This window comes from Drosophila bipectinata, chromosome 3L (assembly GCF_030179905.1).
Source record: "Drosophila bipectinata strain 14024-0381.07 chromosome 3L, DbipHiC1v2, whole genome shotgun sequence".
NCBI classification, from domain to species: Eukaryota; Metazoa; Arthropoda; class Insecta; order Diptera; family Drosophilidae; genus Drosophila; species Drosophila bipectinata.
In genome coordinates, this window is record NC_091738.1 from 14,399,145 (window position 1) to 14,421,698 (window position 22,554).

General features: G+C 43.7%; 1 protein-coding gene across 1 annotated transcript in view; it reads right to left on the minus strand.

Annotated features, from left to right (window-relative positions):
* Positions 1 to 22,554, minus strand: part of LOC108134287 (titin) — a 121,773-nt gene that overhangs the window by 6,603 nt on the left and 92,616 nt on the right. The window contains exons 20-23 of the mRNA XM_070279867.1: positions 1,777 to 6,603; positions 1,508 to 1,549; positions 1,191 to 1,442; positions 42 to 1,010 (exon numbers count right to left, since the gene is read on the minus strand). Coding sequence (XP_070135968.1) covers positions 42 to 1,010; positions 1,191 to 1,442; positions 1,508 to 1,549; positions 1,777 to 6,603 — 6,090 coding nt within the window. The remainder of the gene's footprint in view (positions 1 to 41; positions 1,011 to 1,190; positions 1,443 to 1,507; positions 1,550 to 1,776; positions 6,604 to 22,554) is intronic.

Genomic DNA, 22,554 nt, shown 5'->3' on the forward strand with positions numbered 1-22,554 from the left:
AAAATAATGGAGGACAAAAATACAATAAACACTCAACATACCTTCAATTGTGAGATTAGCAGTGGTCTCCACACTACCCAAAGGATTTACAGCCTTCACAGTATACTCTCCCTTCTCAGGCTTTTTGGGCGTGATGAGGGTCAGGGTGTGCAAATCCTTGTCGGACTTGGCGCCCTTAACTGGCTTGCCGTCCTTGTACCAGGTTACCTTGGGTGGAGGGTTACCCACGATCTGGGTGGAAAGCACTACACTTTCGCCCTCCCGGATGACCATGTTTCGAAGAGGCTCCAGGATTTGAGGGGCTTCCTTGTCTGCAGTTCGAACCTTGAGGGTGATGGGCAGACGAGCCTCTCCTTCGCGATTTGTGGCAATCACCTCGTAAGTTCCCTCCTGGGACTTTTTCACCTTGGTGATGTGCACCACGCTGCAATACATGTGCATGTCAGATTCGGTGACAATGCGGACATTCTTGATCTCCTCCTCGTCGATGTCCTCGCCATTGAAGGTCCAGACAATGTCCGGCTCGGGAACGGCAACCAGTCGGCACTCAAGAATGACGTTGGTGTTTTCGTCCACGTACTGCGCCTTTGGTTTCTTTGAGAACGTGGGTGGGATGCCCTCCAGAATATCTGCCAACGATGATTCTCGCGACATGCTTCTTCGGGAGAGGGCCGTGGCATCAGAGCCGTGATCCGACAAGGGGCTTTCCACAATAAGCTCCGTAGTGCTTGAGGTGAAGCCGGCAGCATTCTTGGCCACGCAGGTGAACTGACCTGCGTCCTCGGGGAATACTTCACGGATGATCAACGTGGCCACATTATCGTCATCGTAGAATATCTGGAAGTCCTGCGATGGTTTGATGATAGCCGTTTCACGGAACCAGGCGATCTGTGGTCGTGGATTGCCCTCGACCTTGCATTCGAACTGAACCGTGTAGCCATCAGGAGTATGAATCGGCTGCAGCTTCTCGATGAATCGCGGAGCGATGGGCTTGTCATCTGGTCCGGGACCTTAACAGTTCACAAGTACGACAAATAAATAGAGTGTTAATAACCAAACGAGGACGACGAACATAAAAGTGTTTAGACTACAAACACAAAAACGGTTGATTTTTGAAGTCTTATTAATTAATATAGTTTGATTTTCCGAGTTTAGAATAAATCCCCATCCTACAAAGCTTTGTTACTTACGTTCAAATACTGGCAGCTTGTCAATCTTCTCGTGCAGTTTGTTCTGCACATACTGAGCATATTCCTCCGGCTCCATCAGATACTGGGCAGGGACCCATCCCTCCTCTTCGGTGATGCTCTTCTTGACGAACCACCACTCTGAGCTGTGGCGTCCGATGACAGTTACCTTCTCGCCCTCCACCAGGTTAATAGCCTCGTCGGTATCGGCAATGTAGTTGCAGATGGAATACATAACATTAATGTTATCCGAATCTGAAAACAGGAAAACAGCACACATTAGTCTCTGGATAAAATAAGATTTAAATTTTTTAACTTACCTGCGAAGTCCATTTCCCGGGTAATATTCAGAGAAGCTCCATCTGATCAAAAATAGGTATTAATTAATATTTTATTGCGAAAAACTTTGTCAGCTTTTAGTTTTGAGCAAAAAATTATTCAAGGGTTATTCGTTAGCAACTGACACTTAGTTTTGGGTAATTTTACCTTGCTACGCGGGATATCATATAAGCTTTGTGTATTATTTGCAAATATAAAGCAGTTTGATATTTATATGTTGTACCATTCATGGTCCTATAAGTGAGCTTACCTTCATTGAAGAGTTGTTGGATAACTTTACGCTTCTTTTTGAATGTGAGGGAGTCTTCGTCGTAGGTCACCGAATCACGCTTTGGTTGACGAATTCCAATTAGGAATTGCTCCTCGTCTTCGTCGTAAACGGAATATTGCGGCTTGCTTGGCTGCTTCTTGGGCTTCAGCTTGAAGTCTACCTCGTCCGGTGGAAGCTCCTCTACGAAGTACTCCTCGGGTTCGTCTACTTCATCGATAGTGTCCTCATCGCCGTGGATTTCCTCAATAATTGGAGCTTCGCCATCGTCGTAGTCTTGCATGATCTTGACACTGGCCTCGTCGGCAGCCTCTGAGTATGTCTTTTTGATTGGTTTCTTAAGCTTAACCTTTCCAGACATGGAAACTTCCTCTTCGGCGTAGGAGTCGAGAGCAATGTTGAACTCTTGGTCGACATCCTCCTTAGTCTTAGTAGATTTTGCACGGAAAGTGACGTTCTCAACTTCGGCGTATTCGGGAATGTCTACCTGCTTGCGGCGCTTGAGTTTCTTCACAGTGTAGGCTTCTTCATCCTCCTCGGTGATCTGCAAAGGCTTCGTCTTGGGGCGGCCGCTAACGACAAACTCCTCTATATCCTCGCCCTCTTCGTACTCTTCTTCTAGGCGTTTAATGGAGAGCTCAGCGGCAGCTTCATCGAGGGTAGTGGGCTTGACTGGACGTTTTTTCAGGACTGTGGCGGCCTCATCGACACCTTCGTTTATGACATGGGGCTTCTTAAAGGATAGACTGAATTCAGTTTCCTCCAGATCCTCCACAGATGGCTCAAAAGGCTTCTTGGGCTTCTTGCGAACAATCACAGCTTCCTCCACAATTTCCTCCTCCTCGATTTCAACTGGAATCTCTTCCACAACAGTCTGTTGCAGTTGTAACTCATCTGCAGCCTCTTCGACGGGCTTTTGCGGCTTCTTCTTTTTCTTCAGCTGCACCGTTTGGTCGGAAGTTTCCTCCGTCACCTTCTTTTCCTTTGGCAACGACACATCTACCGAGAACTCTTCTTCTTGGACTTCCTTTGGAGTCTTGGGCTTCAGTGTAACTTCAGCTACCACCTCGTCTTCGGTGGGCTTTGGCTTCGGCTTCAAAGTAACTTCAGCTTCCGGTTCTTCAACCACTACTGGTTTTTCTATGGGCTTCTTTTTCGGCAGGCTAACCTGCTCCTCTTCAGGGACTTCTTCGATTTCCTCAACGATTTCCTGAACCTCTACTTCCACAGGAACTTCCTCTGTTATCGTTACTTTGAGCTCGGCAGCTTCCTCTTCTTCTTTCACAGGCTTTTTCGTTTTCTTTGTGATTTTCGCCTCTTCAGTCACTTCTTCTACAGGCTTCTTTGGCTTTATCACAAACTCGGCTTCCGGCTCTTCTACAACCTCTGGTACAGCAGCATTCTTTTCCTTCTTTTGAATCGTCACCTTTTCTTCTGGCAACTCTTCAACTGTTGGTTGCGTTTCAGGGGCTTCTTCGATAACTTCGATTTCCTCAATCTCTTGAACAAGTTCTTGAGCTGGGGCCTCTTCTTCGATAATAGTTATCTTGAGATCAGCAGCTTCCTCTTCCGTAGGCACTTCTGGGACAATTGTGATGCTGGAAACAGCTTCTACTTCTTCGACGGGCTTGGGAGCAGAGACAGTTACTTGAGCCTCGGGTTCTTCCTTAACCTCGGGCTTCGGCTTCTTTTTGCGGATAACTTTAACCTCTTCTTCAACGACCTCCTCAACCACCTCGCGTGGTGTTTCCTCAATCACCTTAACCTTGTGCTCATCATAGACTACGGGCTGTGGTTCTTCGACAATTGGTTCCGATACAACTGGCTCTTCTTCGGCAACAACTTCTGCGGGTTTCTCGGGCTGCGTCTCCTTAATGCCAATTGTGTACGTCTTTTCTTCAACCACTGGAACCTCTTCCTTTACCTCCGCCACCACCTCCTCTTCAACCTCGACCTCTTCAATGACCGGAACCTCCTGTGGAATCTCCTCAGTAATTTGTATTTTTAGCTCGTCGGCCTCCACATCTTTCACCTTCTTTTTCGGTTTCTTGGTCTTGATTTGAGCTTCTTCTGTTACTTCTTCGACAGGTTTCTTTTCCTTCAGAATGATTTCGGTGGCTGGCTCGTCGGCAAATGTCACTGATGGCTTGCGTTTCTTAACCGTGAACTGGGCTTCACTGGGCTCTTCTGGCTTAGGCTCCGTTTCAGATACACTAATTGTAAACTCTTGTGGCTTCTCTTCCACAACTTCTTCCTGTTTCTCGGCCGGCTTGACCTCGGGAACTTCCGGCACAACTTCCTCTGGAACTTCGGGCGCTTCGGTCTCTACAATCTTGATTTCAAGTTGAGCTTCATCTTCAGTCTTCTTTGGTTTCTTTGTTTTCTTCTGTTTGACTTCAGTTTCGACTGTGATGTCTTCCGCAACAGTTGGCTCTGTCAGCACAAACTCAGCTTCAACAGGCTCTTCCTTTGCTTTTGGTTTCCGCTTGAAAGTCACCTCATGCGGAGTTTCCTCCTCAGGCTGCTCTTCTACGACAGCCACTTTCTCAGCTTCAAATTCTTTAAGCGTGACTTCGTATGAATCCAATTGTTCGACAACCTTTTCTTTGGGAACCTCAGGAGCCTTTTCTTCGGGAATTTCCTCAATTACTGGCGCTGGGGTCTCCTCGACTGCCTCTGTTTCAGTTACGCTAAACTCATATGATTTCGGTGCCTTTGGCTTTTCCTCTTTAGGTTTTTCAACCGGTTGCACTTCCTCTTGGACGGGTTGTACCTTTTCCTCTTCTTCGACTACAACGATCTTATCCTCCTTGACGTCCTTAACAGGCTTCTTTTTAGACATTTCTTTTACCTTGATTTCCTGTTCCACTGGCTCTACAGGAGCGGGCTCAGAAATCTTAAGCTCTACAGCGTATTCTTCTGGCTTCTCCTCCGGTTTTTCCTCCGGAATGGTAATTTCCGCCGTAACCTCTTCTGGTTGCGGTTGTTCTTCCTTAGGCTCCTGTAGCGTAACCTCGAATTCTTCAGGCTCCTGCGGCTTTGGCTTCTTCTTGCGAGTAACCACCCTTTCTTCTATGACTTCTTCGGTAGTTTCTTCCCTCGCGTCGAAATCAATGACTCGGACTTGATGCTCCTTTGGTGCCTCCTCAGGCTCCATTACTGTGGTTGTAATCTTGTACTCCACAGGAATCTCTTCAGGCACCTCTTCAGGCTGAGGAGTTTCTTCAGTAACTGTAACTTCTGACACAGGGGTCTCCTTTGGCTTTTTCTGCTTGATCTTTACTTCCTTTGGCTGCTCCTCTTCGACAACCTGCTCAATGAGAGCTTCCTCCTCCTTTACTGTTACCTCGAATCCTTCTGGCTTCTCCTCGGGAATATCCTCCTTTGGCTGCAACACCTTCTTGGCCTTGGGCTTCTTTGGTTTCTTGCCTTCATCGTCGGACTTAACTTCAGTTTCTTTAGGTTTGGGTTCCTCTTCCTTGGGCTTTACAACAGCCTCCTCGGCTGGTACCTCAGGCTGGCTTGGTTTCGGGACTGGCTTTAATTTAATTTCGGAGTCGGTTTCTTCCGGGGCCTGTGTTTCTGGCTTACGGAACTTTACTTCCTGTTCGGGCACTTCCTCTTCAGGCTTCGGAACTCCAGGAACGATCTCCGAAATAATAGTTTCAGGCTCGGGTTGTGGCTTGTCCTTGGGCTTGTATTTCGTTTTGGAAGGTTTCTTTGGCTTTTCTGGCTTCTCGGGACGGTCAATGGGCTCCAATTCCTCCGGTTCATATTCAGGTCGTTCAAACTCAGTAGGTTCGAATGGCTCGACTTTGAATTCTCCTTCCTCAGGCTGCTTTGGCTGCTCTTCAATAACCACCACCTCCTTTGGTTTTGCCTTGACCTCCACCTCTTCCTCAACTTCCTGGGGCTTTTGAGGAATCTTCTTGAGAGTGATGTTCTCAGGCGCCTCCTCATCCACTGGCTTTTTCTTACCCTTGCCCAGCTTCAGCTTCACCTCCTCCTGCTTCTCCTCGGGCTTGGGAGCCTTTTCTGGTTTCTTATAGGGCGCCTTCTCCTCTGGTTCCTCTTCGCTGCTAACATATTTCTCGTATTTTTCCAGCTCCACCTTTTCGCGGTCGTCCTTGATCTTCTTGATTTTCTTGGACTTGTGAGGTTTGAATTTAAGAGCCTCTTCCGCTTCCTCTATATTACGGGAAAGTTCGCCATTGTCTTTAACGGCGCCGATGTGGCTAAGCACTGGAATGAGCGGAGCTGGCGGATATTCAACCATGACCATTCGCGTCTTGAGTCGGAACTTGGGTAACTGGACAGACTGTTCCTCTGCAGGCTTCTCCTTGCGTTTTCCGGGCTTGAGTTTGACTGTTTTGGGAACCTCCGCAGCCTCCACGATTGTCACCTTTGTAGGCTTTTGTTCCTTGCGCTCGATTTTCTGGGGTTCGAGGCTGGCGAACTCGGGCTTCAATTTCTTGGGAAGATCGAAATCAATTTTCTCGTATTTCTCAAGTTCAGTCTTTTCAATTTCCTGCTCCAACAGCTTCTTGATAATTTCATCATGATCGTCGGTCTTCTTCTTGACCACCTTCTTCTTTTTGGATTTTGGCTTGGTTTCCTCCGGTGTTTCCTCTGTTCTGGGCTGCTCTTCTTCCTCCTCAACTTCCTCAACAATCGGCTGGGACTCCTCAACTTCGGCTTCTTCATCGATAACTCGAACCTCCAGAATCTTCTGGGGCTGCTCCTCCTCCTCTACTGGCTCCTCGTGTATGATGTTTATTTGATAGTCTTTCTGAACCTCTGGAACTTCACCTGTTACAAAAGATGAGTTTACATTTATTTAAAAAACATTCTCTGAAAAGTGGATAAAAGTCCTGCATGAATACATTCATCGGCCTTGTAAATCGATCGTCCAATGACGTTGTCCAGGGATTTCAAAAAACGCACAAACCGTATTACTTTTTTAAGGACAAGTGTGAATGCTATCATGCAGGACACAGCTTTGGTCAACCCGGAGACAGTGATTTGCCTTTGAAACGCAAGCAAATCGTTGAGCTGGACGATAGACATAATTAACGGCTATATAGACAGCAATTGAAGGAAAAATTTCAAAACTACCAATGTAAACGGAAAGTTTAGTAAAATTGTAACATTTAGTTAGGAATTTGGTATATGGCTTAGCCTAATAAAAGTGTTAATGTAGTAGGGTATAAATAGAAAATATTTTCAATATGGAACAGTAACATTTTAGTAATTATAAACAGTTAAAACATTATGTACTTAAAAGGTGGAATAGGCAAAAAGAAGAATGTTTAAAATTTTTCCAGGGAAGAGGGGTAATTTGTTGGATTGTAGGCAAGGCTTATTATTAAAACGTAATGCATGCATGGAAATAAATGGTGTAATATGTTAAAAGGTTTATAGAACAGGAAAAAATTGGGTCCACTGTAAAATAGGCGAAAATCTGTGGCCCATATTCAACGGCGAGAGAATAAAACATTTGGGAGAGAATTTTGGGGGAAAAATGCGCAAAAATTGAACATCCATATGGACTTCAAAAGAAAAAACAAAGGCGAAAGACACAGGAAACGGAGCAAAAGGTGGCGCATGGGCGGCGGGAAATTGTAGGCTCCAAAAAACTCTCATCTATGAACTTACTTGTTTCAACGCTTTTTTGTGTGTCTGGCTTTGTTTTCTTATGTTTAACTGTTTTCTGAATTGTATCTGTAGTGTCATCTTGAGTAGGTTTCTCATCTTGTGCGCTTGGTGTAATTTGTGCAGTGGCTGTGTCCTCGGGTTGTGCAACTTGTTGTGGTGTGATTTCTGTTGTGTCAGTGGTATCTACAGGGGTTTCTGTTGGTACGTCCGGTACTGGTTCGTCAGTCACTACTGTCTTGTGTTTTGGTGCCTTTTCTTTCTTTGGTTTGGCTGATTTGGTCTCCGTTGGTGTTTGGTCAGGTTCTTCCTGTTTAATGTCAACCGGAACTATTTCCTCTGGGGTAACTTCTTCAGTCTTCTCAGGCATGTCAACCTTCTCATACTTTTCGAGCTCTACTTTAGGAATTTCTTCTTCGATCAGTCGTTTAACATAGTCATCCAAATCGTCCTTTTTAACCTTCTTTACGGTTTTCTTTGGCTTCGGCTTAGAAGGTTTCTCTTCGGGTTGATCTGGTTCGTCGGTGGGCTGTTCAGGAGCAGCTTCCGGTGCTTCATCAACTATGACCACGACTGAATCATTGTCCTCGTCTTCAATAGTAGTGATATTGTAGGTGGTTTCCTCCTTAGGGCTCTTTTTCTTCACCACCCGTTTGGTAGTCTTCTCCAGAACTGGCTTGCCCTCATCGGTAACAATCTCTTGGACTGTAACCTCTGCTGGTTGAACTTCAATTACCTCAACGGGAACTTCAGGAGCAACCGGAGCATCTTCCTCGACTACCTTGATCTCCGCCAATTGTTCTGGCACGGGAGACTCTTCCTTCGACACTTCCTTGGGCTTGCTCTTCTTATCCTTTCGTGGCTTTTCGGAAGGAGCTTCCTCTGTCACCGATATTGGTTTCTCCGAAGGCTTATCCTTAACCGACGCTTCGAACTCTATTTTCTCGTACTTTTCGAGCTCGGTCTTGGGGGTCTCCATGTCGATGAGTTTTTGGATATAATCGTGAATATCGTCCTTCTTAACCTTCTTAGTTTTCTTCTTAGGCTCCTTGGGCTTCTCGGCCTCTTTAATCGGTGTAGGTTCGTATTCCACAATAGTTATTTCTGCTTCAGGCTGATCGTCCCGAACGACTTCGATTATCTCTATTTCACCCTCTCCATCGGGTCGCTTTAGCTTCCGTTTGGTGGTAATCTGCTTGTGGGTTTCCCCAGCTTCGTCAGTGGCTTCCTCGACATTTGTTACGCTTTCAATAATCTCAACCGTGAAAGGCTTGTCTTCTTCTGGTTGCCAAACACTCTCCTTGACAGAAATTTCATATTTTTCTTCGGATGGTTCTTCTTTCTTTTCCTTAATTTTCTTCGGGGACGGCTTTGTCAAAGGTTCAATGGTTGATACATCTTCCTCTTGGACAGAAACACTGAATTCGCGAACCTCAGGCTCTTGAACATCAGATTCCTTAACATCAACCTTGACTGGCTCCTCAACAGTGTCTTCTGTTGGTTGTTCCTCGGAAACTGAAACCTTAGCCTTAGGCTTCTTCTTCTTTTCCGGTTTCTTCACCTCCTCCACCTGTGTGATTTTATGTTCGGATTCATCCAAAGATGGAGCCGATTCCACCACGCTTATAACATCTTCAGTGGTTTTGATGTCTTCTGGAACACTTTCAACAATAGAAACTTCATCATCAATTGGCTTTTCTGTTTCCGGAGATGGTTGTTTCTCGGCTATTGGTTTCTTCTTCGGGGTCTTTGGTTTCGGTTTGGTTGGCGACTCCTCAATAACATCCACTATGTCCTCAGTGTCTGTTGGCTTTGGCACCTCCTCATCAATAACGGCCTTGATAAAGTCTTCAACGTCGTCTTTCTTAACCTTTTTAGTGCGTTTTTGCTTTACTACGGGGGTTTCTTGATCAGGGGCTTCCGTGGGGACTGTGGTTGTAACTGTTACTTCAGCTTCGTTTGTATCCTTATCAGTTATTTCGACAATGTCGTGAACTATTTCCTCAGGACCCACTTTCTGCTTTATCTTTTTAGTCTTAATAACCTTCTCCTTAACCTTACCATCCTCATCAGGAACCTGCTTAGTTTCGACGAATTCCTCGAGGACAACTATTTCGAATGGCTTTTCTTCGGGAGTGTCAGGAATGAATTCCTTTACTGTGAACTTATGAGTTGGCTCATCTGCCTCCACTGGAGAAGGTACCGTAACCTCCTCAACGGGCTTCTCTTCAGTTGTTTCGTCGGCCGATTCTGTTGGTTGTTCTTCGGAGACCTTGACCTTCTTGACAGGCTTCTTTTTAATTTTAACTGGCTCATCTAAGTCGATCTTTTCATACTTTTCTAGCTCTGTTTTTGGAATATCCTGCTCAATCAGCTTCTGAATGTAGTCGTGAAGATCGTCCTTTGCTACCTTTTTGGACTTACGCACCTTCTTTGGTTTTTCTTCAGCTGGAATTTCTGCATCCACAGTTTCGGGCTCTTGAGTGGTTACTATGACTTCATACTCAGGGGTATCTCCAGTCTTTGTTTCCACAATTTCGATGATTTCCTCCTTCGGGCCAATTTGCTTCTTAATCTTACGTTTCGTTATAGTTTGCTTTGTCACTTCTCCCTTATCGTCAATAACTTCATCCTCCTTGGCCTCGGTTTCGAGTTCTTGAACTTGGAAGATAGGTTCCTCTGGTTGCTGATCGTCTTCAGACTCTGTTACGATTGTCTTGAACTCTGTCTCGATGTCTTGCTTCAAATCCTCTTCAGACACTGCCTTAACAAGATACTCCTGAACTTCTTCATCAATAGGTTGCTTTTCAGGCTTCGGCTTGGTGGTCTTTTTAGTCTTTGGCCGTTGCTTCTCTTCAGTCACGGTTTCCTCTTTGACTCCTATTGTGTAGTCAGTGGATTCTTCCGGCTTTTCTGGCACTGTTTCCACAGGCTTGTCCTCAACTTCCTGTTCGGTTTCGGGAGCTTCGGCCTCAGGTTCCTCTTTTTCAGTAATCTTGTATTTCTTAGGAGCTTTCTGAGGTTTCTTTTTAGTTTCTTCCTGAACTTCTTCAACTTCACTTTCAACCGTTTCGAAGGGAACTGGCTGTACAAACTCCTCAATAATATTAATGACATAATTCTCAACATCATCCTTCTTTAGGAGCTTTGGTTCCTTAATGGCCTTCTTCTTCTCGGGCTTTGGTTTTTCCTCAACAACTGCGACATCGTCGCTTGTTAACTCCACAACCTTAACCTCGGCAGTTGGCTGATCTTCTGTTGTAGTTTCCGTGATTTCAAAGACGTATTCCTTGGAACCCTTTCTACGAGAGACCTTTCGTTTCTTGATAGTAACGTCCTTCGTAGTTCCTTCTTCCGTGGGCTGCTGAACCACCTCAACCGTTTGTTCGATTTCTTCCAGTGGTGCCGCAGCTTCGGTAACCTTTTTCTTTTTGATTGGCTTTTCCTTTTTGACGGGCTTCTTTTCCTCTTCCGGAGTCTCGTCGATGGGCTGTGGAGCTTCAATGTATTCATCGGAGATGTTTACCAAGTATTTTGAGGAATCTTCTGGCTTCTCCAAGATCTCTACTTCCTCAGCTGGCACCTCTTCTGGCGATTGGATCTCCTCTGGAATTTCGTCGACATCTTCAACATCAAACTCGTGAACGGTAACAGGAAGTCCGTCGACATCTTGGATTTCCTTTTTCTTGTGAGTTTTGACCTTTAGTTTGGGCTTCTTGGGCTTAGAATCCATTTCAGTCGGCTCATATTGTTCAAGAGGAGTTTTTGTAATTTCCTGTTCGATAAGTTCTTGTATGTATTTGTCCAAATCATCCTTTACAGGCTTCTTCTTCTTTAGCTTCTGAATAACCTTAACAGGCTGCTCCTCCGAAAATTGTGGAGAGTCTTCAGAGGGTAACTCAGTCTTAGTAACTTCAATGACAGCCTCTGGTTTATTTTCTTGATAAGTCTCGGTTACTTCAATAAGGAACTCCTTGGGTCCTTCCTTCTTCTTGAGTTTCTTAATTGTTTTAACTTGTTTGACTTCCTCTCCTTGTTCATCGACAATATTCTCGATAACAGTTTCTGGAGCCAGCTCTTCAATGACAATTTTCTCTTCAACGGGTTTCTTCGTGGCCTTTTTAGGTTTAGAGGTCTTCTCTTTAATTTCTGTAGTCTCCTCTATAACAGCAGGTGTAACCTCCTCTTCCGTCTCAAATGGTTGTGGTTCAGAAAATTCCTCCAGGACATTTACTATATATTCTTGCACATCTTCAGGTTTGAGCTTCTTCGGTTTTTTAATTGGTTTCTTTTCCTTGGGTTGCACAATTTCTTCCTGAGGCTGGTCTTCTTCAATTTCGACAATGGTCACCTCAGCCAAAGGCTCGTCACTTGACTTGGTTTCAGTAATCTCGAAGACCTGTTCCTTAGGACCTTGCTTTCGGGCAATCTTCTTCTTCTTAACTTCCACCTGTTTGGTTGTGCCCTCTTCGTCAGTAACCTTAACTATTTCGACTGTCTCTCCAATATCTTCAACGACTGGTTGCTCGGCTTCATCCGAACTTTCTGGTTTGCGGAACTCCTCCAAAACGTTGACTATGTAGCTGTCAACCTCTTCAGGTTTGAGGGTCACAGGCTTCTTAACTAATTTCTTTGGCTTAGCCTTGGGAACCTCTTCCTTTGGCGCTTCTTCAGTTACCTCGACAATTGTCACCTCGGCCAAGGGCTCGTCGCTGGACTTGGTTTCGGTAATCTCGAAGACCTGTTCCTTAGGACCCTGCTTTCTGGAAACCCTCCTCTTCTTCACCTCTACTTGCTTCGGTACGCCATCCTCTTCCACTACTGTAATGGTTTCAACCGATTCTTCAATGTCCTCCAAAATAGGTTGTGGCTGCTCTTCTTCGACGATCTTTGCTTTGAATGATTTCTTCGTCTTTGGTTTTGGTTTCTGTTCCACAACTGTTACTTCTTGATCTTCGGGACTTTCCTTTATCTGCTCGCGATCGATTTCCTCCACTTCGACTTCAAAAGGCTTTACATCCTCTTGATCTATTTCGAATTCCTTTATAGTTACCTCGTGAACGGTAGTAGGAACGCCGTCGACTATTTCGGTGATTTTCTTGTGGTGTTTCTGTACCTTCTTTGGTTTCTTAGTCTCCGTTGAAGACTCCGAAATAGTAGGTTCTTGTTCCTTGAGATCGGGCTCTGAAATTTCTTGTTCAATAAGCTCGTAAACGAAGTTGTCCAAGCTTTCCTCCTTCGGTTTTTTCTTCTTCACGATCTTTACTTTGTGATCGTCTAGGACCTCAGTGTCTTGAACGGGTGTTATTTCTGTGGTCTGAATTACAATATCTGCTTCGGGTTTATTTTCTTCGTATGTTTCAACCACCTCAATTAAGTATTCCTTCGGGCCCTCCTTCTTTTTGATCTTACGCTTGGTGGTAGTACGTTCGACTTCTTTTCCGTCTTCATTCGTCACGGTTTCTGTTGTTGTTTCGGGCGCTAGTTCCTCAATACGAATCGTATATTCCGAGATGGGTTCTGGCAAAGATTCGTTTTTGGGTTTCTTGGGCGCTTTCTTTTTGGGCTTGGGCACAGTATCCTTCACTTCTACGGCATATTGATCTGCCTGTGGGGTCTCCTCTGACTCTGGAGCAGAAGTGACGAGCTCGTATTCTACAGGTTCTTGAGGTTGCTGGGATGGTTCAGATTCGGATATTTTAACCTTCTTCTTTTTTTCAGGCTTCTTCTTCTTTGGTTTCGGCTCTCTGGCATCTTCTTCAGGATGTTCTTCCTCGGGCAAGGTGTCGATCGCTCTTTCTTCTTCAATAACCCTGGTTACAAAGGAACGGATATCCTCATCCGAAGTGCCCTCTGTGTCGGGAACAACGATCAGCTCTTCAGTTATTTTCGCTATAGTTTCCTGAGGAGCTTCCTCGACAACGTTGACAATATAATCCTTGAGGTTATCCCGTTTGATTTTCCGGACCGACTTTTTCGGTGTGTCCGGTTTAGTCAAAGCAGGCCCATCAGTTGCATCTTCAGTTATTTCAGTGGTTATAACTATCACCTTAGCCTCTTCAGGGGTGTCGTCTGTGGCTTGGGTCTCAAATATTTCGATTTCGTATTGTTTCGAACCCTTTCTGGCTTTAACCTTGCGTTTTTTAGTCTTTTCTATGACCTTGATCTCAGTTGTTTCTTCCACTGATGGAACAGTCTCGATCTCTTCCTCCACCACTACGATAGGCATAGTTTCGGCTAAGTCCGCAATAATTTCATCCAAAGCCGGAACAGATTCTTCCAATGGTGTCTCCTCCTCCTCTTCGGGAACTCGTTCGGAGTCGATCCTATTGATGGTGAACTCGTCAAACTGTGGGACACTCTCGGTTTCGATACTCTCGGCCTCCTCAACAATTTTCTTAGACTTCGGCTTCTTAGCTTTCGGTTTCTCGATTGGCTCATGTTCTGTGACTCCCACCTGCAGAGTCTCGCCTTCGTCAATGATCTTTTCTTCGGTTTTTGGCTTTTTCTTCTTGGGTTTCTTTGGTTTGCCGTCAACGTCGATTTTCTCGTATTTTTCCAACTCTGTTACCGGAATCTCAGCATTTATAAGTTGCTGTATGTAGGCATCGAGTTCGTCCTTCGTCATCTTCTTGGTTTTCTTCTTCGGCTTATCGATGCGCTGGGTGGTGGTACCTTCTTCTTTTGGAGATTCACTAGAAGTCACAGTTATTTCGTACAACGGCTGATCTCCTGAAGTTGGAACGGTTTCTACAATTTCCAAGATTTCCACCTCACCTCCCTTTTCATGACGAATTCGACGCTTCTTGGGCTTGGTATCCTTCTCCTCCTCAGATTGGATTTCTGGCTTTAATTCAGTTAACTTGACCTCGTAGAAATCGGTCATGCTAGTCTCGTAGAACTTTTGTTCTGGTTCTTCCTTGATTTCCGCAACAAAGTCATCGAGCTCCTTCTTGGACATTCGTTTGACCTTTTTCTTTAATACTTTGGGTTCTGTGTTGTCTTCTGGAACAATTTCAGAACTGGTGACGGTGACCTCGAAGGTTTGGTCGTCGGCATCTTCGGGAGATACTTCTACTATTTCAATGATATTTTCCTCCTGCTCAGTCTTAAGTTTGAGCTTGCGTTTTTTCTTAAGAGCCTTAACAGGTTCCTCGGCGGTTGGACTAGTCGTTTCTTGGATTTCTTCTGGCTCCAACTCAACCACTTCGAACTTGTAATAAGGTTTAAGTTTAACCTCTTCTTTTTCATCTTCAGGCTTTTGTCCTTGACGCTTGCGCAGCTTAAGATCATCCTCGGGTGTTTCCTGCACTTCCTTTGGCTTTCCAGGAGTAATATCGTACAGATTTGTCTCTGGCGTCGGTGTGGGCTTCTTCTTTCGCTTAAGTTTTGTCTTTCCTTGTACGGAAGTTTCTTCACCGGATGATACGTTCGACTCTTCCTGAACTTCAGATGTAGTTTCTTCCAGATCCGTGAGTTCAGTGGGCTCGAAGCGAATCGAATCGTCCTTCTTTTCAGACTTCTTGGGTTTCTTTTTCTTGGGTGTTTCTTCTTCCTTGACTTTAGCTGGTGCCTCCGTCACATCCTCCTCAGTGGCATCAAGTTTGACTGGCTTCAAGTGAACTTCTTCAATGGTTTCCACGTTTTGAGGAATCTTGCCCTTGCCCAACTTAAGCTTTCTAGGTTCTTCAGTGGTTTCCTCTTTGTTCTTCTTAGCGCGCTTATACTTCGGCTTAGGTTGTTCCTCATCAGAAGGTTGCGATTTCTCAGAGTCCAATATCTCGAGGTCGACTTCTTCTAACTCTGCCTTTTCTGGCTTGGTATGCTTAAACTTCTTGGGTCGGAATTTCAGAACCTTTTCTGCTTCTTCGATATTACGCGATAGTTCACCACTTTCTTGAACTGTTTCCAACTCGGTTACGACGTACGGGAAACAGTATGGAGCATATGGTATGAACCTGATCCAACTCTTGAGCTTCTTATTTTTGAACGAAGCTTCATTCTTCTTCTTTTTCTCCTCCGCCGGTCGCTGTTTGGGAGCCTTTAGTTTGAGCATTTGTGGGAATTCGGCCACCGAACTGATTTCAACCATTTTGGGTTTCCTAAATTCAACTTTTTCGATTTTCATAGGCGTTAGTTTAACGGGTGCCGGTGCCTTGAAAGACGAATCGCGACGGGCCCTTTGTGGATGCTCCATATCCGTACGTGTGTACTCTTGGAGGACAGTTTTCGGAATTTCCTGGTGTATGAGGAACTGGATATAGTCGTCCATTTCGTCTCGTTTTGACTTAACTGCCTTCTTTTTGGGTTTCGGTTTTTCTTTCTTTTCAACTGGAGCCTCCTCAGCCTTACTCTCGATTTTCTTTGGCTTAACCTTTTTCTTAACAGTCTTGTCCGTCGGTTGCCCTGTACTGCCCTGATCGTCCAAAAGAGTCTCGTCAACCTCCTCTATTGCTGTTTCTAGTGTCGGTTTCTGGCTGGGTTCTGTGGGTTTAACCTGTGTTTCTGTGGCGTCTGCACTGGCCTCTTCTGGTTCAGTGATAGTGTACTCTTTGCTGTATTGGTCTGTTTGAGAGAGAATTATGTGTTTTGTGTTAGCAGTTAACTAGTTTTTACACTTATATTTGCATTTTATACAATGCTTTAGAACGTCCAAAATTTGTACTGCATGGTTTGTAAGCACAAACTTTGGACTTTAAGTCATTCGCTTGCAAATGAGTTTTCGACATGATTTGTTTGTGGGTCGAACGTATAAGGTTTTTATGTAAATTTTCGATTTTGAGTCCCACGTATGTTGGTGTATGTTGGATTAGTTTGTTAGTAGATAATGTAAATACTCTTTCCACGAACAGATTTTTGTCTTTTATGAGTTGTATGGAATGAATAATACATAATGAGATCAATAGTGACTGACTTTTATATTTGTATATATAGGATATGTATAATATTTACACCTCCATAGAGGCTATTGTAATTTTAGCGAAATTCGTGCAACATGAATCGATCATCTTTATATTACGTTTCAAATCTGATTTAAAATTTTTAGAACAATTTTTCTTCTGAATTTGGTTAAGGACTTAATTCAAATATAATTTATTTGATTAATTTCCAGCTAAAATATTTAAAAGTCCTTACAAGTCTCTAAAAAAAACTATTTTTGTAGTAATTATTTTTGTGTGGAATGGTAATATTAGAAACCCCAAACCTGTATTTTTACCAACTATACGGGACTGCTTTATACGCGATTTATGAAACACCATATTTTTAAGTTTAAATGTTTGTATTAAGGAAAATTCACCTGTTGGTTCGCTGACTTCGGTTATCTCAAGGTGTGCTTGTGTAGTGTCTTCTGGAATGGGTTCAGTATCACTGAGTACTTCCTCAACAATGACTCCTTCTTCCTCAGAAACTCGCTTGTTTTCGGTTTGTATGATGGTTTCTCCATCTTCGTTTTGTACGGACTTGAATGTTGTGATGTAAGTTTTGTGTTCCGGCTCAGTTTGTTTCGGTTTCTCCACTGTGTTGTCATAGTGTTAAGTGTTTTGGATTGTGGAATGATTAAAACAAGATTTTATTAGCGGAAAAATATAAAATAAAGTAAATGCCTTGTGGCAATCTGATAATAAACTATTGTAAACTTTAATGTAAATGTAATAAAAATGTTAGGAAGAAAGCTGGAGTACTTCAGTTTAATAGTTGTTCGTGTAAAGTGTATAAGAATAGTGTATTGTTTGGTGTTCTTACCCTTCTGCTTCGGGGACTTATGTTTGCGTTGGGAAACCTTCTCGTCTTCGAGTTTGCTAATATCAATAATATCAGCAATGTTTTCATCGCTCACCACACGTATCAGAGAGTAGGGCTCTTTGCCTTCTTCTTCTACGGTCTGAATCTGGAAGTATTCCTCATCTTCGGGGCCTTGCTTCTTGAAGGTTCGAGTTTTAGTTGTCTTTTTCTTGGGCTTCTTGTTCTGGTCCAGTTCTTCGGTGAAAACAGTTTCTTCGGGGAGTTCGTCAATGGGAATAGGCGTTATGGAGATCTCGTCTACGGGTACAACCTCCACCTGCACTGTGGTAGTAGGTTCCTTGTCTTCCTCCTCAATTATTTGAACTGTGGTAACTTCGTCCAGTTTGTCGTCTAGGTTCTTTTTAAAGGCTCTGGACCTTACAGTCTTCTTCTTTTTCGTTCCATCAGGAGAAATGATTTCAAATTCGGTCACTTGTTCAGGCAACTCCACTGAGTTGCTTTCATCAACCTTTGGTTCCGTGGCGGGCTGTTCCTTAATCGACACAGAGTAAATAGGTTCAGAATCGGGTTGTTCAATAATTCCGATTTCGGTAATTTCTTCGTTATTGTCGGGGACTGGTTTCTTAATGACACGCTTCTTGGTTTTAACCACCTTTGGAACACCAGTATCGTCAACCACTTCAGTTTCGACTACCTCATCTGGCAGTACAACTACTTCAGTAACCTTCTCCTCTGGTAGGTCTGGGAATGGCACCTTAAAGTTCTCGACAGTCACCTTAGTCTGTGGTTCTTTTTCATACTCTTCTATTGTCTGAACTTTAGTGACCTCCATATCCTGGCCCTTTATCTTTTTGATAATTCGTGTTTTGATTACGGTTTTAGTGGGAGTACCATCTTCCTTTTCAGAAAGTATCACCGACTTTCGTTCAGGCAACTCAACGACAGTTACTTCATCCTCAGGTTTCTGCACGATAACTCTTTTCTTGAGCTTGACTTTCTCGGCATTGGGGGCCTTAATTTCCGATTCTTCGATCGTTACTGTGGTTTCTGGTTCTTTGTCATCCTCTTCAACAGTTTCGATTTTAGTAACTTCTTCCTTATCGCCCTTAACCTTCTTGATCACACGTGTGCGAATCTTCTTTTTCTTTGGTTTTCCGTCTTCTGTGATGGTTTCAACAACGCGAACGTCCTCTGGCAGTTCCTCGACCTCAATACTGTCGTCCTCACCTGTTGCAAAAGATGTGTTATGTTGTAAGTATGGTGTGTTTTGAATGTGTATAACCCGAGGACCGTGCATTGCTTTGGCGAAGCAAGTAACTCGATAACTAGGACAGAAGACATTGTATGTAACTTGAAAGGTAAAACTACAATAGACCACTATGGAATAAGTGAACAGGTTTAAAAGCATGCAAAAGGATTAGGAATAAAATGATTGGGATTAAACAATTTTTGAATGAATGAACTGCAACACTACTTTTCTTTATTTTAGTATACTACTTTGTGAGATTATATGATGATTTATCTAATGAAAGTATTTGTAAGGTTTGTAAAAAGCGTGTTGTTGAAAAAGAGCTCGAATAAAATCTTTGAGCCATGAGCCATGTTAGTAGCTACTTTGTATGAGTAGTTAGTATTAAGGAAGTGAAATGTTATTACATTGCAAAGAATAGCATGCAGAATATTACATCGGAGTTACTGTTTTGAGAGGCTGTAAAGTCAGTTGGGAGGTGATTAGGTCCGACATAAAGAGGCTTAAAGTCAGTGCGCCTAGATTCAAGAGCGGGAGGGTAGAGATAGGGTAGACAAGATTGACAAGATGGAGACGAGGACAATAATTGAGAAACAACGATATTTTCAAGAAAAATAACAAATTGGCGAAAGACACGGAAAGGGAGCAATATATACTGCATGGGCGGCGGGAAATCGCGGGCACCTAAACTCTCATCTTTGAACTTACTTTTTTGAACGCTTTTTTGTGTGTCTGGCTTTGTTTTCTTATGTTTAATTGTTTTCTGAATAGTATCTTTAGTCTCATCTTGTGCGCTTGGTGTAATTTGTGCTGTAATCTCGGGTTGTGCAACTTGCGATGGTGTTTCTGTTAGTTCGTCAGGTACTTGTTCGTCCGTCACTACTGTTTTGGGCTTAATCCTCTTCGTTTTCGTAGGCGTTGGCGATTCGGGAACCGTTTCTTCTTCAATTAATTGTTTCACACAGTCCTCTACCTCACGTTTCTTAACCTTTTTCACCACCTTCTTGGTCTTTAATTTATTGAATTTTTCTTCGGTAAGTTCTGGTTGTTCTAAAGCTTCATCTACTAATTCTGTTTTTGTAAATTCGACAATAACTTCTGGTTTGTTTTCTTGATAAGTCTCGGTTACTTCAATAAGGAACTCCTTGGGTCCTTCCTTCTTCTTGAGTTTCTTAATTGTTTTAACTTGCTTGACTTCCTCTCCTTGTTCATCGACAATATTCTCGATAACAGTTTCTGGAGCCAGCTCTTCAATGACAATTTTCTCTTCAACGGGTTTCTTCGTGGCCTTTTTAGGCTTACGAGTCTTTGCTTTATTTTCTGTAGTCTCCTCTATAACAGCAGGTGTAACCTCCTCTTCCGTCTCAAATGGTTGTGGTTCAGAAAATTCCTCCAGGACATTTACTATATATTTTTGTACATCTTCAGGTTTGAGCTTCTTCGGTTTTTTAATTGGTTTCTTTTCCTTGGGTTGCACAATTTCTTCCTGAGGCTGGTCTTCTTCAATTTCGACAATGGTCACCTCAGCCAAAGGCTCGTCACTTGACTTGGTTTCAGTAATCTCGAAGACCTGTTCCTTGGGACCTTGCTTTCGGGCAATCTTCTTCTTCTTAACTTCCACCTGTTTGGTTGTGCCCTCTTCGTCAGTAACCTTAACTATTTCGACTGTCTCTCCAATATCTTCAACGACTGGTTGCTCGGCTTCATCCGAACTTTCGGGTTTGCGGAACTCCTCCAAAACGTTGACTATGTAGCTATCAACCTCTTCAGGTTTGAGGGTCACAGGCTTCTTAACTAATTTCTTTGGCTTAGCCTTGGGAACCTCTTCCTTTGGCGCTTCTTCAGTTACCTCGACAATTGTCACCTCGGCCAAGGGCTCATCACTTGACTTGGTTTCAGTAATCTCGAAGACCTGTTCCTTAGGACCTTGCTTTCGGGCAATCTTCTTCTTCTTAACTTCCACCTGTTTGGTTGTGCCCTCTTCGTCAGTAACCTTAACTATTTCGACTGTCTCTCCAATATCTTCAACGACTGGTTGCTCGGCTTCATCCGAACTTTCGGGTTTGCGGAACTCCTCCAAAACGTTGACTATGTAGCTATCAACCTCTTCAGGTTTGAGGGTCACAGGCTTCTTAACTAGTTTCTTTGGCTTGGTCTTGGGAACCTCTTTCTTTGGCGTTTCTTCAGTAACCTCAATAATTGTCACCTCAGCCAAAGGCTCGTCACTTGACTTGGTTTCAGTAATCTCGAAGACCTGTTCCTTAGGACCTTGCTTTCGGGCAATCTTCTTCTTCTTAACTTCCACCTGTTTGGTTGTGCCCTCATCGTCAGTAACCTTAACTATTTCGACTGTCTCTCCAATATCTTCAACGACTGGTTGCTCGGCTTCATCCGAACTTTCGGGTTTGCGGAACTCCTCCAAAACGTTGACTATGTAGCTATCAACCTCTTCAGGTTTGAGGGTCACAGGCTTCTTAACTAGTTTCTTTGGCTTAGCCTTGGAAACCTCTTCCTTTGGCGATTCTTCAGTAACCTCAATAATTGTCACCTCAGCCAAAGGCTCATCCCTTGACTTGGTTTCGGTAATCTCGAAGACCTGTTCCTTAGGACCCTGCTTTCTGGAAACCCTCCTCTTCTTCACCTCTACTTGCTTCGGTACGCCATCCTCTTCCACTACTGTAATGGTTTCAACCGATTCTGCAATGTCCTGCAAAATAGGTTGTGGTTGCTCTTCTTCGATGATCTTTGGTTTGAATGATTTCTTCGTCTTTGGTTTTGGTTTCTGTTCCACAACTGTTACTTCTTGGTCTTCGGGACTTTCCTTTATCTGTTCGCGATCGATTTCCTCCACTTCGACTTCAAAAGGCTTTACATCCTCTTGATCTATTTCGAATTCCTTTATAGTAACCTCGTGAACAGTAGTAGGAACGCCGTCGACTATTTCGGTGATTTTCTTGTGGTGTTTCTGTACCTTCTTTGGTTTCTTAGTCTCCGTTGAAGACTCCGAAATAGTAGGTTCTTGTTCCTTGAGATCGGGCTCTGAAATTTCTTGTTCAATAAGCTCGTAAACGAAGTTGTCCAAGCTTTCTTCCTTTGGTTTTTTCTTCTTCACGATCTTTACTTTGTGATCGTCTGGGACTTCAGTGTCTTGAGTGGGTGTTATTTCTGTGGTCTGAATTACAATATCCGCTTCGGGTTTATTTTCTTCGTATGTTTCAACTACCTCAATTAGGTATTCCTTCGGGCCCTCCTTCTTTTTGATCTTACGCTTGGTGGTAGTACGTTCGACTTCTTTTCCGTCTTCATTAGTTACCGTTTCTGTTGTTGTTTCGGGTGCTAGTTCCTCAATACGAATCGTATATTCCGAGATGGGTTCTGGCAAAGATTCGTCTTTGGGTTTCTTGGGCGCTTTCTTTTTGGGCTTGGGCACAGTATCCTTTACTTCTACGGCATATTGATCTGCCTGTGGGGTCTCCTCTGACTCTGGAGCAGAAGTGACGAGCTCGTATTCTACAGGTTCTTGAGGTTGCTGGGATGGTTCAGATTCGGATATTTTAACCTTCTTCTGTTTTTCAGGCTTCTTCTTCTTTGGTTTCGACTCTCTGGAATCTTCCTCAGGATGTTCTTCCTCGGGCAAGGTGTCGATCGCTCTTTCTTCTTCAATAACCCTGGTTACGAAGGAACGGATGTCCTCATCCGAAGTGCCCTCTGTGTCGGGAACAATGATCAGCTCTTCAGTTATTTTGGCTATAGTTTCCTGAGGAGCTTCCTCGACAACGTTGACAATATACTCCTTGAGGTTATCCCGTTTGATTTTCCGGACTGACTTTTTCGGTGTGTCCGGTTTAGTCAAAGCAGGCCCATCAGTTGCATCTTCAGTTATTTCAGTGGTTATAACTATCACCTTAGCCTCTTCAGGGGTGTCGTCTGTGGCTTGGGTCTCAAATATTTCGATTTCGTATTGTTTCGAACCCTTTCTGGCTTTAACCTTGCGTTTTTTAGTTTTCTCTGTGACCTTGATCTCAGCTGTTTCTTCCACTGATGGAACAGTCTCAATCTCTTCCTCCACCACTACAATTGGCATAGTTTCGGCTAAGTCCGCAATAATTTCATCC